The sequence below is a fragment of the Berghia stephanieae genome, chromosome 7 (assembly GCF_034508935.2).
Source record: "Berghia stephanieae isolate SIO BIC M18660-M18661 chromosome 7, UCSD_Bste_1.3, whole genome shotgun sequence".
In the NCBI taxonomy this organism is placed as follows: Eukaryota; Metazoa; Mollusca; class Gastropoda; order Nudibranchia; family Aeolidiidae; genus Berghia; species Berghia stephanieae.
Window position 1 is genome coordinate 29,142,741 of NC_088366.1, and position 18,306 is coordinate 29,161,046.

Below are 18,306 nucleotides of genomic sequence, written 5' to 3' on the forward strand. Positions count from 1 at the left end.
AAAAATCACAAGAGTCCCACATTTACTAAGATGTGAGTGTTGAATCTCATTACAATTCATACACATGACAACTTCTCTCCTACTCTCATCATCAAGTTATTTTATATTAGTTTTAGAGGAAAAAACAATATCAAAACTATAAATACAGTTTGACATTGGTACTTGCTTCTTTTTTATTATTATTACTGCTAGCATCTTAGAACACTGTTTTGTTTTAATTTTTTTTTTCCTTTCTAATTTTTTTTGCTTTAATTTCATATATTCACACACTTACCCATTGCAGTGTTCTATAATACAGGCAGTGTTTGAAGTTTACACATCAAGCTGCAGGGTGTTCTTTATAATCTGTACCACAAAATGAATAACACTTGCTGTCCAGAAAATATCCCACTGCACACGTCCACTGTCAAATGCGTTAACTTTGTCTCAAAGGGAAGCTTGGCCTCTTAAGGGTTTGGAGTGTTTTCGGTTATCTCAGCCTTGTTGCAGTTTATTTCCCTTGCTGAAAGACTTGATTTTCTCATCAACGGGAATAACTGCTTTCCTTTTGGATGAGTAAAGTACATTATTATTATTAAAACCAAATGTACTACGATTGATCCGAAGGCTAAGTTACTCCACTTGACAGTCATACAAGTCATCTTTGCATAATCTTGACTAGTGCAGTGCAATAGCATTTTTTTTTCTCCTTCCTTCAGTTTTTTAGCCTTTTCATTTTGTAGTCGAGTACAGTACATGATTTTAAAGAAACACCTTGCATGAAATGATTCCTAGCATTTAAACGATCAAGGTGTAAAATTTTTTTTTATCACCACTTGGAAGTCAAAACCATGTCTTATCACTCCAGCAATAGCCAAGTACAGTACATGCCTACCAGCCAAACCAGCTGGCTTTCCAGTTTGTGAGAATTTATCACAGTTTTTGCACAGCGATGCATAGAAATTACTCATCAATATTGTTGGACACCATGTATTTTTAAATAGTTTTTGTCAAAATATGGTGAATTATCTTCATAATCTGGAAGGTCAACTATTCAAGCCGTTCGACATGTATTCAAGAAAGCTATTCCTTTGTACCTTCCCACTGGAAGTTTTGAAATGGCAAATAAATTTAACGAATAATAAACAAATTATTGGAATTGAAGAAATATTCCTTATCCCCTTATTGTCTTTACAAAATTTTCAACAGGCTACGTGCATCCATGTCCTGGTGTCATTATCTTGATTTACATGAAGAAAAAGTTTCTGCTCCAAACGGCAAAAGTTAATAATTTACTTCATATAAATCTGGAAACGATCTTGTTTTCATCGGTTTTCTTAATTTTAATTTTTACAAATCTGACCTAATTTCTCAAGGCGTATTAAGTTAGTGTGTAGTGCTGAGAATTGAATTTATTACCAAAAGTATGAGACTTGAGCCGAGTTTATGATGTATTGTGCAGAATTAATACAGTATCTCGAAGTCCTAGCAAATAAAACGTTACATTTCTCATCATCTGAAATTTTAATTCACTTTTCGGCAGTTGGTTTACCTGACATAATACCAGATTGAGACAGGGGATCAGAAACTTTTCCCATGTAATGCAAAGACTTTTTGGCACAACCCCCACTATTTAAACATTAATTAGCATCTTTGTTGTTTGACTAATCTTGCAAGCTTTAGCACACAAAAAACAAACTAAACAAAACAAACAACTCCCCCCCCCCCCCCCCCCCAAAAAAAAAAACAAAAACAAAACCAAACAAAAAACAAAAAAGAAAAAAACAAAACAACAACAGAAAAATAATCGAACAAAAAGAGCAAAAAAAAAATAATTAAAAGACAACAAAAAAAAAAACAACAAAAAAACAGCATATCACAAGAAAAAAAAAAAAAAAGAACAAACAACAAATTGCCTTTGCACTATTAGACCTGCACCAAAATTAGGAGAAATTATTTGTAGATATTTGAAAAAGGAATAAAAAATTACTTTCTTTGACAGAATCAAATTTTAAAAAAGAAAGTATGGTACATATAATTATTTTTTTGTTGGTCTCTAATCATGATATTGAAAAAATCAAATTGGTAGAATAGTTGTATATATTTATATACAGACAAGATAGATCAAAATAAACAGCGTTTTGGCCATTTCCTTTTTTTTTTTTTATAGCGTTCAGTTAAAAATAAAGAGAAGATTGACATGCTAATGCTACATACGTGTGCATATACCATATAATGTGTTGTATCTAGTATTAATTATGTCAACGAATGTCAAAGTACTATTTTAGAATGATATTATTGGGATTGTTACATCCAATTGATACAGCCACATTTTATCAAACAGTTATCATTTGATTCATTCCACTATCCATTTCCCCTCTTTTGATAATTCATACGAAAAAAGAAAAGAAAATAGATTAGATGAATATACATTTGTATATGCACTTAATTTAAATTGACTAGTCTCGCTTCTTAATTGTTTATGCCTAATACAGTCATAACAAAGTTGAGCTGTTGCAATTATCATATGAAAAAGAAATATATATATATACAAATGTGTTTTACTGACAGTGATCTTGTACTTTATTAAATCTGCTGGTTTTATTTGTTTTATTATTTGTGTACTTTATTTTATTTTAAGTAATAATTAATTAATATTTTTTGTTATTGTTGATAAAAGTTTAATAATTTAACCAAAAAATCCAACCTATTGATAATGAAAACCCTACCTTTTCAACTGTTCATTTCTTACAACCTGCTGATTTTTTAAGTGCTTGTGTTGACATTTTGTGTGTGATGTTTCTAATGGAGTAATCCAGAATGATACTGGAGCCATTTCCTTTGTCATGTTTAAACCGTGCAATAATCAGTTGATGCCATCCACAAAGATGTTCCTGACAAAGTGTTGGAGTCCAAGATGAGGATTATTTAGGCATCACATTGATGGCTTTTGTTGTAAACCGTTGAACTCCACAAATTTATGATTTTCTAATTTTAGGCCATGATCAATCTGACATATCATGTTTATACATATATGGTTAAAACTATTTAAGTACAACACTTTATTTTGATATGTAAAGCCACTGCTGTGTATCATATCTGACCATCATATCTTATGTAGTGTATTTTAATCCTCTGCATAACTGTTTTCCCTGAGATGAACAGTTTGGACGGTTTGCGACCAAAGCCATTGTCAGAGTTCCCATAATTCAAGTGCTTTAGATGAAAGTGAAGAGTTTTTAATTTAATTTATTTTTTATTGTTATTTTGTGAAAATATTTTGATCAAGATTCATTTGTGAGATTTAGTTAAAAATGGAGCTCTTCTGTGATGAGGATTGTGATGAAGCGATTATTTCGTTGTGCTGTGGTTTGTGTGTTTTGTTTTTATTTTTAAAATTTTGTCTTCTAAAAATGTGACCATGTCCATCTGGTAATATGTCGGTATGAGTATAAATGAAAAATGATTAGAATTATGGAATTTAAGTTCTTTGCAGCTCAACAAACAATTTTCAATATCATGTATGAACATATTTAACTCAAAGTTTATTATGCAGACTTTAACTATTTAGCTGCCCATCTCTGGAAAAACACATATTAAATAATTTGGTCAGAAAACTCATCCTTCAAATATTGATCAATTTAAATGACCAAGATGAAGGTCATTTAAATCAATTGATATTTGAAGGACGAGTTTTCTGGCCAAATTTTTAAATATGAGTATTTCAGATTACAGCAGTTAAGTGATTAAATTCAAAATTCAGGGTACGTTTCACCTTGATATAATACCAGATTGTGATCTCTTGTCACATATTCTATTGTTTGAAGTAACTTGAAGTTGGCTTCCTTAACTCTTTATGGGCGAGACTGACTATACTTCTTATCATATTTTGTGCCTTCATATGTATGGTTATAATCACATACTTAACTTTTATCATCAAGAGATTAATAACAATGATGGATTAGAAGCATGAGTTGCATCGTTATTTCTGCTCTCACTGTGGCAAGGGTAAATGAAATGAGATGTGCTGATCAATGTAATATTGTCCATGTCCGACTGTAAACATGGAAGCACCCAATGCATTTTACATTTGTCCCATTACAAAGTGTAGTACAGCCTATAGCACCTTGAATGGTTCTACTTTCAATGTTTACTTGTGTATTCCTTTTTGTTTTTGTTTTTTAATTTGGAAAGATTCGTCAACTGTTCATCTTTAACTGCAACACTTAACATGTAGGAAGAGACATGATGCCTATTAGTCGATTTTACAATTCTTTTCCGACAGAGACAACGCTGTAAACGGCTCTGTACTCATTTTAATTCTGAGTACAGTGAGAGAATGTGAGTAAAGAGCCTCTTCCAGGGACCCAACTATGTGGTGCTCAGAGCGGGACTCGAACCCAATACCTTCTGATCAGAAAGGCGAGTGTCATACCACTAGACCACATAGCCGCACAAGTTGACAAGTTTAGTTGGCTTAAATTATGATGATATGGTGGTGAAGTTTGTATTGCCGATAATTCCCTCAGTATTTGGTCCGGATAGCTCACTTGGTAGTGCAGTTGACTTGCAAGCAAGAAAAGTCACTCAACTGTGGTTAGGTTTGATCCGACAGAAAGTACTTTTTGATAGGAGTTCATCCGATCAAAAGGGTGAGATCTGGTTAATGCTTCTGAAAAGGGAGGATTGTTTGATTTACCAATGGACAAAAACATTTGTATTCAAATCATATAATCATGGTTTAATCTCATAACTGATGTATTCTGTATTTGTTGAAATTTGCCATGTATTTTTGGATATTCATGTTTGTTAATTCTGCTATTTATGATGAAATTTACTCATATTTTTTCAGTGACCTTATCATATCATTTATATCATTATCTCCCAACTATTGTTAATGAGCAATTCTCTCAATATGTATAATTTCACTTAACTCTGCAGTTAATTTTGCCTTTTGCCTCACTGCTCGCTTTTACCACGTAATGTGATCTGATTATTAAAAAAAGTTTGTTTTTTTGTTTTTGTTTTTGTGAATCCTCTGAATTGTGCATGCTATTTATTTTTATTTGGAGTCTTATCCAATTGTGTATTGTTTTATAGAATCCCATTCATTTACATCTTGTCACATTGTCAAAACATAAGGAGGGACTTACTGTATCTTCTATCCCCATATTTTCCGACATGCTTTCTGTCTTTGTTTTGTCCTGGCCCTTGCTGAATACCCAAGCAAGGATACAGTCAGATGTATAGTTAAAGAGTTTTGGGAGATGATATTTTTTGTCTTATAAATCATCTCTCTGTTATGCACTGTATTATGTTTTGTTTACATATTATATATGATTTGTAAACATTCGAGTGTGTTCCTTTTGGTGGGGACCTGTTCTGGTGTCTGGATGAGACTTTTAAGTGATCTAAAACTAAGTACACTGATAGTGTGCTCTTGGAATCTACATCTTTTTCCTATTTGAACTAATTCTCCTTTGTCCTGCCTTTTCTTGGGTGTTTTAATTTTAATTCTAGAACTTTTTATTATCCCATTCTTTCTTTTTACTGGCTCTGATATGACCTTAATGTGATGTAAGCTTGTAAAACCCTTAAAAACAAACCATCAGGATTCCACTTATCTAATTTTGTATACACTTAAATGATATAGATTTTGCTCCATATTGCCAATTCAAAATTTATTTCTTTTTAAATTGGATGTTATCATTTTGTTTTGTGATAAGATCTTTTTTTTCCTCTGCACGGTTTGTCACATGCCCATTTGAACATCGACAGTAATGCTGAGTCTAACTGAGCCAGTTGGTTTATTCCAGGAAGTTGAAGAAGCAAAAAAAAATTAAAAAGTGGAAGACTGAATTTTTGAGTGGTCAGTAATTGATTCTGAATAATTTCAATTAAGTTAATACAATGTAATAAAAGAGTGGAAAAAATATAAATTTCCATATTTCACAACACTTCACTTCACACTGCTTTAATTAACCTTTAAAATTTGATCTTTGTTTACATTTAAGAGTTGCAGTGTACATTTACAAAGAACGACATATGATATATGTGGCAGTTGATGACCGATTAAATGAGTAGAATATTTAATTAAAGCTACAACAACGCTCAGTATAGCATCCTATTCACAGGAAGAAGAGCTCTGATGTATAATGACAAAAACACCTGTTTTCGTTTTGGCCAGAATATTGATTGATTGATAAAGATGAGCCCCACCCCCAACTTGTTAAAAGTGTCAAACTTAAGTTTCAAGAAGTTGCAGTTTTTTGGATGATGAATGTAATTTTATTCTATCTGTATGAGGTATCTGGGGGTTCCGTTTGCTCAGTTTGTAGAGCATTTGCTTCACAAGCAGAGGTACCAAGATCAATCCCGGGTGAGACAAGATTTTTCACTCACCCCCTGTCCACCCTGCATTGATTGGGTAGACTGGTCCGCTAGATCTGATGGAAAGTACTTTGCATTAGTGTCCTATCCAATGGGGAGCTAGTGATTGCTATTGTCTGTTGAAACAGGGATAAACTCTGGCTTCATGAGCATAATGGCTCTAAAGGACTACTTAAAAAAAAAAAATGAGGTAAACGTTTTCTGGTTAAAATGGAAAACAAAAGATTTTGTCATTGTACAGAATGATAATTAATTGGAGATCAGAAGACAAGCAGTGGTTTTGCCCAGGTGACATATGGAACAAAGAAAGATGGAAACCTCAAAAGGTGAAGACAATTGTGTTGAAGGTTTAAGAAAATGATTCTGAATTGACTTTCATGGATATTCTGGGTTAGGGAAGAAGATAGAAAGAAGTCTTCTTTTTTTTTTTTTTAAATCAGCACCTTTTACTCATGGAGAAAAATGATTTTGATAATGATGATGATGTTGAAAAGTGTATTGCTGTTGTCGATGATGATAATGATGACAGTGATAAGGTGATGAATATGTGACAAATGAAAAAAACACAGCTGCCAACTGTCCAAATAAAATCGGGACAGTCCCGAATTGGCAATCTCGAGAAAATTAAAAAAAACAAAAAATTGGATTGTTCTATGTATGGAAACAACCATTACATATCCATGGATTATGATTTTTGACTAGCAAATTAAAACAAGGAACAGTAAAGGCTCTAAATCTAGATTATAGCATTATTTATCATCATGACGGTAAGGTCCATATTGATGTCCCGATTTCGATCTTTGAAAAGTTGGCCGTTATGAAGAAAAAAAGGAAATAGGAAATAGAAACCTGAAAAAGAACTTTTTCTAGACAAAAAACTTAATTCTTCAAAGGATAGAAATAGCAATTTAAAAAATTTATTTGTTTTAGTTACTAGAATTAAAAAATGAAACGAAGTATGTTCAATTGTGTGGATGAGACATGGTTTCTTGACTTTCATTGGTGACAAATTTGCCTTTGATTGATGAGTTCAATGCACATTTTAGATAAAAAGAGATTTAAAAAAAAAAAAAAAAATAATAAATATGATAGTGGTTTGTAGTAGAGTTAGCTAGAGACTAGGTGGACTTGTGAGTTTAATGTGAAATGATGTATAACTGCTGTTGTTTGTGATTTATTGTCCTCACCCCCTCCCTAGTTTCGACAAGGCGTGGGCTCATGCGACCTCCTGGCCAGGCTTGCTAATGGGGTCGTTACTGTCTGACTCAGTACACGACCTCCGTAGGATAGCACTGCCTAGGTGTGTTGTACTTCTTGCCCTGCTATGCGGCGCCTCCCACCTACCTGTCTGCCTAGTCCAACAGGTTGTCATTCGATTATTTATCATATTTTGATTTTTGATTATGAACCCTTTACAGGCGGGATTTAGTTTTATTCCTCTAACTGAACATCGTATTTAACCCATTTTTACCAAGAGAGCAGTAACAACCATGCAATTCAGGAATCGAAGTGCATTACAGGTACTGCACTCCGGGTCAAAATGGCCAATGATGTTATAGTTATGGCTAGATAAAGGATAAAGGGAAAAATTAAAATATGATTTGAAGAAAATCAGTCTCGCCGTTAAAGGGTTAAAGCTTGCCCATTCCAATTCTTTTTTGTTTTATTATTTATTTCTATAATTTAAAAAAAAAAAGATAAAAATAGCCATTTCTTAGAAATGTATTTCCTGTCAATCATGTCTTGCTATACTCACAGTTTTTAGATAATCAAATGTACTATAGATGAGATGAGATACACATTGTCAAAACATTTCATATGTTGAGTTACTCCATGTATTCCGTATTGCCAAGGGGAGGGGGGTGGGGGGGGTTGTGAGTGAGGAAAGGAAGAGTGGTGTAGATATGTATCTGCTTTTCTCTTCTTTCAAATTACTTACTTTTTTACAACACCCTGTCTGTGACAACAGACAAGAAAAAAAAAATCAAAACAGAAATACAATATTCCTTTATACTGATCTATCAATTTCCAATCCATTTATCTGTCTGTCTGTCTCTCCAGTATATGACAGTTAATATATCTATTTTTATGTCTGTTTCACTAAGTGACTATTTATCAATTTTGTCTGTCTCTCTATATGACTATCTGTTTATCTATTTGTTTACCCTCACATGAGAAACCTTGACATTTTATTGGATTGTTGAGTATAGCGAGATGTGATTGAGGTCTCCAATCTCTGACTGATTACCATTTCGAAAAACACCCTGATCAACTCAATGGTTAAGAGAAAAATTGTATGAGCACAATTCACCCATATAAACCTATCTTCCTTAGCATTCCTTAAAAATTATATTTAAAGAAATATATTTCATTATCAAGGCAAAGAAGAGCAAGGGTTTCCTTAATTTATATATTTTAAAATTTTTATTCATTATTTTATTATTTCTTTTTGTTTCTTTTTTTTTTCAAATAAGTATTTACATATTACTATTTCATTTTACATGTATTATGATTATTTGCAAACTGTTATTATTATTATTATTATTATTATTATTATTATTATTATTATTATTATTATTATTATTATTATTATTGTTATTATTGTAAAGCGCTTTGAGTACGTTTAGTGGATATGACTTACTTGACTTGACTTAGATGCCTTTCGCGTCTCGACCGAAAGATCGGGTCGCCTTGGCTGTTTCCAGTATTTCCTGTGTGAGGTGTCTCCAATATTGCCGGTCCTCTGCTAGGGTTCTCAGATTTTCAAGGTCCCCTGCCGTTATGAGACTAATGCTTTGTCCAAGTGTTGTGAGGTTTTTGTTTAGGATCACAGGGAGTGTTGTGATCGGTCTTCCTCTGAAAAGGTTCCCGTGTTTTTGGAAGTATCCCGACATGGCTTGGTTTGCTGGTATGTTTTTGTCCCTGCGTAGTATGTGACCGAAAAGTTGCCATCGTTGTTGTAAAATGTCAAGGGAGATTGGTCTTTCTTTTGTGATCTTATAGAGTGATTCATTTGAGATCTTTTTGGGGTATTTGATGTTCAGTACCCTTCTTAGCTGTGTGCGATGGAAGGCATCCAGATGTTCTTCTTCGGATTTTGTCAACGCCCAAGTGCCGCAGTTATACAGAAGTACCGGTTTTACAAGAGCATGGTACAGTTTCAGTTTGGTTTTTCTCTTTATTTTGTCACCTCTAATCCATACATTGGTGAGTTTACTGAGTGCGGCGTTTGATAGCTGTTTTCTTCTTTGTACATCCTCGGTGTCTCCAATTAGTGAGCCGACTTTCTTTGTTCTTTTCCATTCCTCTTTGTTCCTTGATATTGTTGTAAATTCGGTTTTATTGGCATTGACTTGGAGGTTATATTTCATGAGGGTATTTTGTATGATGTCTATATTTGCTGGTGTTGATCCAATAAAATCGACATCATCTGCATAGGCGATTTCTCTAGGGATTGCATTCTCAATATGAGTCGGTGGTTTTGGAATGACTTTTCGAACTTCTTTCAGAGCGTGTTCTAAGTATATTGTGAACAGAATCGGGCTCAGACTATCTCCTTGGGGGGTCCCGATGTTACTTTCGAACTGCGTCTGTTTTGTGGCCCCGTATATCCTTGGTTGTATCTTTGTGTTGCTGAGGAGAAATCGGATTATTCGGAGCTCGTCTTCGTCTACTATTTCTGTTAATATCTCCAAAAGTTTTCCTCTGTCGATCGTATCAAAGGCTGCGGACATATCGATTCCGGTTATTGTTATGGATATGTTTTCTTTGAGTGCCTTTGCTGCCAACCATTTATGTGTCCATACAACGTCCGATGTGCTTCGGTCTTGGCGAAACCCGCTTTGGCTATGTGATAGATAATTTTCTATTTTCGGTCTAATTCTGTTGAGGACAATAGTTGACAGTGTTTTTCTTATGGTATTCAGTAATGTTATTGGGCGCAGGTTGTTTACGGGTCCTTTCGTTTTTCCTGGTTTTTGTATTGTAATTAGGACACCGCTGTTTATGTCCCAGTCTTTGTGTGTTGAGAATGTTTTGTTCATTATGTTTGCAATGCTCAGATCCAGGGAGAGGGTACCGCATTTCAGCAGTTCAGCTGGAATTTCATCTTCGCCTGGGGGTCTGTTATTGTTTAGGCACTTTATGCTATTTCTAACTTCAGTTGTTGTGATGCGGTTGTTTAGGTCTCTAGGGTTTCCTGAGAAGGGCGATATTTGTGAGACTTGTTTGTGAAATTTCTGCTGGAAGTGGTCAGTTACAATGTCAAGGATATCGTTGGGATTTGTTGTCTGTTTGCCAAATTTATCCTGTAGTTTTGGGTTCTCGAATGGTTTTCGGTTCAGAGATTTCGTCGCTTTGAACATAGACGATGCGTTATTTTTGGACTTTTCTATGTCTTCCACTTTTTTGTCTAATTCCTCGTTTCTGTGTTTTATTGTAAGTGATCGGATTGAATGCAGTATTTTGTTTCGTTCCGTTTTCAGGTTTATTATTTCTTCCGAGTCTTTCGTGTTTTGTATCCTGATCCTAAGTTCTTTTTGTTGCCGCGATAGATCGTTAATAGCGATGTTAGGCGTTCGATTTGGTTTGTTCTTAGTTGTAATAATAGAGCCTGCACTTTCTTCCCCCGCATATTTCATTGCCGCTTGCGTCTCTTTCCATTCATTGTTTGGATTACTGTTTTGCTTTATTTTCCATAGACTTGAGTTAAGTTCATATTGGTAATGAATGCGACATTCTCGCTCATTTACTATTTTTGCCGTGTTTATTTTGACTGCCGTTTTACCTTTCTGTCTTCGTTGTCTGTACACATTTATGTTGAAATTCGTTTTTACAAGTTTGTGATCGGATGTTAGCAGTGTACCACCGTATGATCGCGAGTTGGTTGAGTAGTGTTTATGGCGGTGTCGACATATGATATAGTCTATTTGGTTGTGTATTGTTATCATTTTGTCTTGGGTTTGGTCTTTCCTTTGTCCTACCCATGTTGTCTGGTGTCTTGATGGGTGGTTGAAAGCACTGTTTGTTATGAAAAGTTTTCTCTGTTCACAGAACTGGACTAATTTTTCTCCGTTATCGTTACGTTTTCCTTTTGAGTATGATCCTAAACATAGTGTGTCACTGTCGAGACGTTTTCCTACTTTGGCATTAAAATCTCCAGCAATTATTAATATTGATTTGTTTCCTATTTTGTTCAGTGTATCGTCTAGGTCTTTGTAAAATTTATCAGTTTCCTCTGGGTATTGTTTTGCGCGTTGACTTGTTAGTGGATATTGCGCTATATAAAAGCTCATTTAAAAAAATTTTTTAAAAAAATTATTATTTAATTTTTCTTTTTTTTCTTCGCAAACTGAAATGATTAAGATTTTTTAAAGCTTTTAATTTGCCTTGATGATGATGAATGAGGAGAGTATGAATCTTGTTTACTTTCAATGTCTTCCTGCTCTCTCAAATAGATATTTACTCTCTCTCTCTCTCTCTCTCTCTCATACTCATACACACACCCACATTCTCTCTCTCTCTCTCTCTCTCTCTCTCTCTCTCTCTCTCTCTCTCTCTCCCTCTCTCTCTCCCTCTCTCTCTCTATCTCTCTCTCTCTCTCTCTTAACCATATAAAAGAGATTACATGCTCTGATGTGTTGTAAAGACATCTGCGAATATGAGGATGTGATGGAACGCCATTATAAGTATAAGACTCTTTATTCTTCTTCAGGCTTTATTTATTTATTTATTTTTATTACCTGTAAGGAATACCAAAAATAGTGAAAACTACATTAAATTATACTTATGGCCTCTTTACTTGCTTCAATAAAGATCAAAATTCCTCTGAAATTTTTTTTAGTAGTAACGGGCAATAGAGAGAAAAACATCTATAGAATATTTATAAAACTATTATTTTTCTATGCGCTTTATTGGGCATCGTATCCTATTTCAATTTTCAGATTTTTGTAATGATCATGTAAATGCCTGGTATTAAATTTTGTGAAAAAGAATTGAAAACGTATGTAAGTGACACAGACAGTGCCAGTTGTCCAGCTGGGGGAATGTTTTGTGTTGTAAAAATGTCAAGCAATGCGGGCGGCAGATTGGGTAGCAATGGTGGCAATACTCAGGCCTCAGTAATTTTTATTTGGGTAAGAATTTACATGTCACCTCTCTCATCTCAGGAGTGAATGAGTACCAGGAGTAAGGTGAAACTGTGGACGTGTGCTATAAAAAATTTTATGTTTATTTATTTATCTATTTATTTATTTATTTTACCTTGTTTCTGGCACAAAAATTAATATGTTTTGTCAAGTCTACTCCTTACAATTAACCTTGGAATGTCCTTTCATCACTTTCTCATCCACAAGTATTTACCTTTAAATTTCTAGTTAAGAGGGAATTTAGAAAATTCAATTTTAGACTAGTTTCCAATTTACAGATTCTAATGCACTCTAATCCACACTAACCCCCCTTCCCCCAAAAAACAAAGCACAAAACAAACTGTTGCTTATTGTAATAACCACTTAACATCAATGTCGTTGGAATTGTTTCAAAAGGTTTTTCGATCATAAGTGGTTATGATTTTTTAGATGTTTGGCTATTTGCTTCAAACTTTTGCGTTCATTATTTTAAGGACTATCGGACTAATGTGTTTCATTGCCCATTCAAATGATGGACAGACTGTAATTATGAGATAGTGTTTGAGAGCAAACATAAATTCAAAACTATTATCAATAATTATGCAAAAAATACTAACAAAAGAAAGAAAACAAAAAAACAAAAATATATAAAATAACAACCCGAAAACGTTGGTTTTAGAAATTGCATTTATCCAATTCGCCAATTAGAAATTACTCTTTCTATTTAGTTATTTACTTAAAACATAGATGTAAACTTGGACAGTGAAATTATCCAATTGTTTCTTGCATCATATTTGACCTTTGTGTCTATTTCCCATGATTTTCTTATCTTTTCTTTTTTTTTCTTTTTTTTGAAGCTGGGTGTCCTAGGCATGAATATCATGGATAATTTGGGGATCTCGATGACTTTCAGTGGACATCATGTCTGATCTTGATTCTCTCTTTTTTGTTTTTTTGTTTTGTTTTTGTTTTACTCACAAGCTGGTATTGTAATGTTTTCTTTTATCTTTAATATCATTATCTCGACCATTCTGTTGAAAAGTTTAACCTGGAGTTAATGGCATCAGCAAACCCCCCCCCCCCCCCCCCCCCTCAAAAAAAAAAAAATTAAAAAAAAAAAAGATAAAAACAATCCCAAGTATCTCAGGGCCATATGGCCCATCTAACCGGAGTTAATTCCAGTATTTGAAATGTTATATGGATAGTTACTATTGCTAGCTATCGTTTGGACAGAATACTAGTCTATGGCAAGGGGGGGGGGGGGGGGGCAAATTTTGGTCCCGCTTACTTTTTATTTAAGTGCCCTATCAATTAGCATCTGAGACTTGCAAGGCACCATCATCCTAGTATCACTGATTCATTCTTTATTTAAAAAATAAAAAATGAACCCGTTCAGAAGTCACACTTGTTTATTGGACCTGATTATCAAATATATTCAATTAGATGCTGTGGCAGACTTGCCAACCGTCTCTGGTTGTCCGGGACAGTCCCGGATTTAAATTTTGGGGAAAAGCACCAAAAAAAAAATTTTAAAAAATAGATAAATAAATTTTAAAATTCAAATGCGATTTATTTACGACGTCGGGCAATAGGGACATCTTAACACGATTAATAAGGCCTTCAGTCATCAGGGAGAGTGTGAAAGTTACATTCTGAAAGTTTTTTGGAAGTTGTTGGACAAAGATCTAGATCTAGGGAGTTTTGCAAATGATTTGTTGAAAAATCTTAATAGCAAGAGGAGAGCAGAAGTCTCTTATAATGCAAGGGGTTTCTTCATCAAAGCTCTGGATTATATGAAGACCAGCTTTCTTCCTCAAATCAGACATCCTGACACAAGCTGCTAACCTTGACATCAGTAGTAAAAGGGAAGAGTGGGAATTTAGCTCATTGACCTTCTTTTCTTCAAAGTTCAAGGCATTGACCCTGTGTGATAAAGATACTGTCAGAGATGAGTTTAAGGATTTTTAGTCCTTTTCATTCAACCTTGAAATTGAAAAAGAAACAAGGATTGATGTCAAGTTAACGAAAATTTCTGCTTTGAGGAGTGACATTGACAACAGACCGCTGCTTCCTAATCTTTGCAAATTATTGTCATAGCAATGCAGATTCGGAGAGAATTTTCAGTGCTGTAAGAAAGAACTTAACTGAAGCAAAGTCTTCTATGTTCACAAAGACCCTTGAATCCCTACTGGTCTCAAAGATAAACACGGATACGACCCTTGGAGATGATGTTTTGAGAAGATACAAGAAGACTAACTACAAGAGACGATCTTCTTGCTTCTTCTCACAACTAGATTTATCCCTGTGATTGTATTAAGACATCTTTTGACATCTTGTTGTACATAAATACTTGTTTTAAGTATTTAAGAGTCCATTTTCTTCTTCCTCCTCTTTATTCCCTCCCCCTCTTCTTCTTCTTCCTTTTCTTCTTCTTCCTTTTCTTCTTCTTCTTCCTCCTCCTCCTCCTCCTCCTCCTCCTCCTCCTCCTCCTCCTCCTCCTCCTCCTCCTTCTTCTTCTCTTCTTCTTCTTCTTCTTCTTCTTCTTCTTCTTCTTCTTCTTCTTCTTCTTCTTCTTCTTCTTCTTCTTCTTCTTCTCTTCTTCTTCTTCTTCTTCTTCTTCTTCTTCTTTTTCTTCTTCTTCTTCTCTCATTCTTCTTCTTCTTCTTTTCTTCTTCTTTTCTCTTCTTCTTTCTTCTTCTTTTCTTTTTTTCTTCTTCTTCTTCTTCTTCTTCTTCTTCTTCTTCTTCTTCTTCTTCTTCTTTTTCTTCTTTTTTTTTTTCCGGTTGCCTGTAATTTCCAAGCAACATATATAAGAATACTAATTTTTAAGTTGAGTTATATGTCTTCTGTTTGCTTCACCGCCAACGCAGTTGGCCACAGCATTCAGGCGCAATCGTAGTAAGGTGTCCCTGATTCCATATTCCAAAGGTTGGCAGGTCTGCTGTGGTGAGTGGAACTTCCCTTGGGTTTGGGGAACGTTTGGTTCCTGGGCCAGTTGGCCCAGAATTTGGCCCAGATTTGGACCACACTCTTGCTCTCTTTTCTATTCCCTATACCATTTATCTTTTCCATGTGGCTTTGTGTTTGTTTTGGAATGAGACCATTTGATTTCACCTTGGCTTGTGTGGATGTGTCTTTTTGGGAAAGAGACAGTAAATGGACATACATTTTCTGTCGAAATGATAATCTCTCTCTCCCCCCCTGCCCTCTGTTGTAAATCATCTTTTAGTTTAACCATCTTAGCATTGTACTATGCCGGGACTGGCCTTAAAAGGATTGGGGGGGGGGGGGGGGGGGGGGTCCTCAAGCTTGACACATGGGTACATGGAATGCTCTTGGAATCTGTTTCTCTCACTTGTCTTGTGTACTTGTTAAGGCAGATCTATGAGCCTCTAATTTTTGCATTATCGTCCTATTTTCTAGCGCTGACAAGGCTTATAAATAGCCCAACCCTTAAAACATCACAAATTAAATGAAAACGGAATATGTGATGCATCACCCCTACCGGGTTCTGAAGGGAATCGTGTTATTAGCAACTAAGTCCATGCAGGTTTCAACCTTTTGACTTTTGTGACTGAGAAATAATTTTTTGTTTGTTTGGTCTTTTGTTTTTATTTGTTTATAATTTTTCTTAATGAAGAATTGAAAGACTGAAAATCTAGTCAAATAGAAATATCCAGGGAATTGAGAGGTTAAATATCTACAAAACACTTTTGCCCTTAGGTAGAATCTCATTTATGCAGGGTATAAATTGTCTTTATAAAAGTAAGAGGCAAAATTTGAACATTTCAAATTTGAACAAAAAAATTGAAATAAAGTAATGTTGGACTCATATTTACACAAAATTTATTCAAGATATAAAAAGTTCATCAATGGCATACGAGTCTGGCCATTTCCTAAAGTTTTCCCCATAGGAAATATTCCTGAGATGCCATTGTTGCATCATATCAGCATGTCAATATGCTTGTTTTTGGAAGTTGTATCTTCTGGAAAAACATTTCTTTTTCACGTCCTCCTACTTCTCCTCCTCTTCTTATTTCTTTTCTTGCTCCTCCTCTTCTTCCTTCTCCTTTTATTCTTTTTGCTTGGCAATCCTCTTCATCTAAATCCTGAAAAAAAGGGATGTTTTTCATCCCATTGTGCTACTAATCTGTCTTAGATGCTTCAGCTTTTAATAAGGCACAATTTAAAGGCATGTTTTACTTAACACTTGTCAAAACAACTAAACTGACAATTGTTTACGCACAAATTTTTAAAATTTAAAATTTTTTTTTTGAAAGCTTATATTTTGTTTTGTGTCTTCCCATGTGCTGTAGCCTAACATAATATTGACTCCCATATTGCTTGAAAAACCCAAAGTAACGAATTACCTGGATATGCCTCTCAATGCACACAGTGGCATTGCTTTTGAAAACAATTACAACTGCACCCAGTTCTCTGCACCCCAACACCCTTTCATCTTTATTCAACACAAACCAACTCACATATTATGGATACACACAAATAAACATTTTATAATAAATCATGCACTAATCTACATAATTTTTAAATTATTTATTTTTTTTTTTGGGTTGATTTATATTTATGGTATTTTTTAGGAATCTTTGCTTCAGCAGTAAAACAAAATGTATTTAAATCATTTTATTTCAGTGTTCCCAGTGGTGCCACCTGTGAAGCAGGAAGACCCCATGGAGACGGATCCTCCGACACTTTCTTCACGTTTGCCCTTTGTATCTCCAGGTAAAAAAAAACAAACAACAACGACAGTGACACAACAACAACAAATTTTATAAAACATTTTTAAGAAGCTAAAAAGAACGTGTTCATTTATAAAATTCTGTAAATACTAAATATGCCCAAAATGCCACAATTGGAGATATGAAACCTGAAAGGCACTTTAAGGATAATTGAAAGAAAAAAAAAAAGAAAGAAAATTTGGACATTGACATCACCGTTATTTTTTTTTTTCCACTTGAGTACGGTGGGAGATTGTGAATAAAGAGACTTTTCCAAGGCTCAAATTTGCTCTGCTTATATGGGACTAGACCAGGGACCTTTAATTTAGAGGCTGAATACAAGGCCCAAATGCTGCAAAAATCAAATATGTCGATAGTTAGTAGTAGGTCAAGTTGTCTCCTCAGTGAACAGGCCGTATTTAGATCTGGCTCAACCGACAAACAAAATCTTTAGGGGATGAAGGAAGGGAGGGAGATCTTAATTTCAAAAACAAAAAAAAGGAGGAGGGGGGGGGGGGGGGTAATCAAAATGCAGGATTTTCACCAATGAATTGTCTCTTAGAATGGATGTAGTGTTGTTGACTTTTTTTTTTTAATAACGAAAAGATGTTTTCATCAATTGAATAAATTTCCTTTAAATTTTATTTACTTATCAATATAATGATAACGTATTGAGTTAAGAATCTTGACTGGGTGGTAAACTATTGAGAAAACCAGTCAAGTGTAGTGTTGGAGAAACAGGCATATGTGGATGAGATTAGTACAACGATATTTTGTTCTTTAAGATAGGTCATTCATGGATTTTTTGGAGTTAGGAAAGACTTGACTGAAAAAAAAAAGGAAAAAAAAGAAGAAAAATATTCACTCTCATAATTCAAGCAAATCTATACAATCAGGATATTTCTCAATTCTTATTTGTTTTTTTAAAAAAAAAAGAATGATGTAATTTCTTTTCTTCCTTTCTTTTCCTCTCATTTTGGAAAATATTTCCTGACTTCTTTTATTTGATCTCTGTTTTCAACAGAAGCACTACAGCTGAATAAAATGGTACATCAGGCCCACAATGCGTCTTCCTC

At 34.4% G+C, this 18,306-nt stretch overlaps 1 protein-coding gene across 3 annotated transcripts in view; it reads left to right on the forward strand.

Annotated features, from left to right (window-relative positions):
* Positions 1-18,306, forward strand: part of LOC144977014 (uncharacterized) — a 105,052-nt gene that overhangs the window by 81,153 nt on the left and 5,593 nt on the right. For all 3 annotated transcript variants that reach the window (XM_078921705.1, XM_078921702.1, XM_078921703.1), the window contains 2 exons: positions 17,145-17,234; positions 18,255-18,306. The exon at positions 18,255-18,306 is cut by the window's right edge and continues 377 nt beyond it. In XM_078921705.1, the coding sequence (XP_078777831.1) occupies positions 17,145-17,234; positions 18,255-18,306 (142 nt within the window). The remainder of the gene's footprint in view (positions 1-17,144; positions 17,235-18,254) is intronic.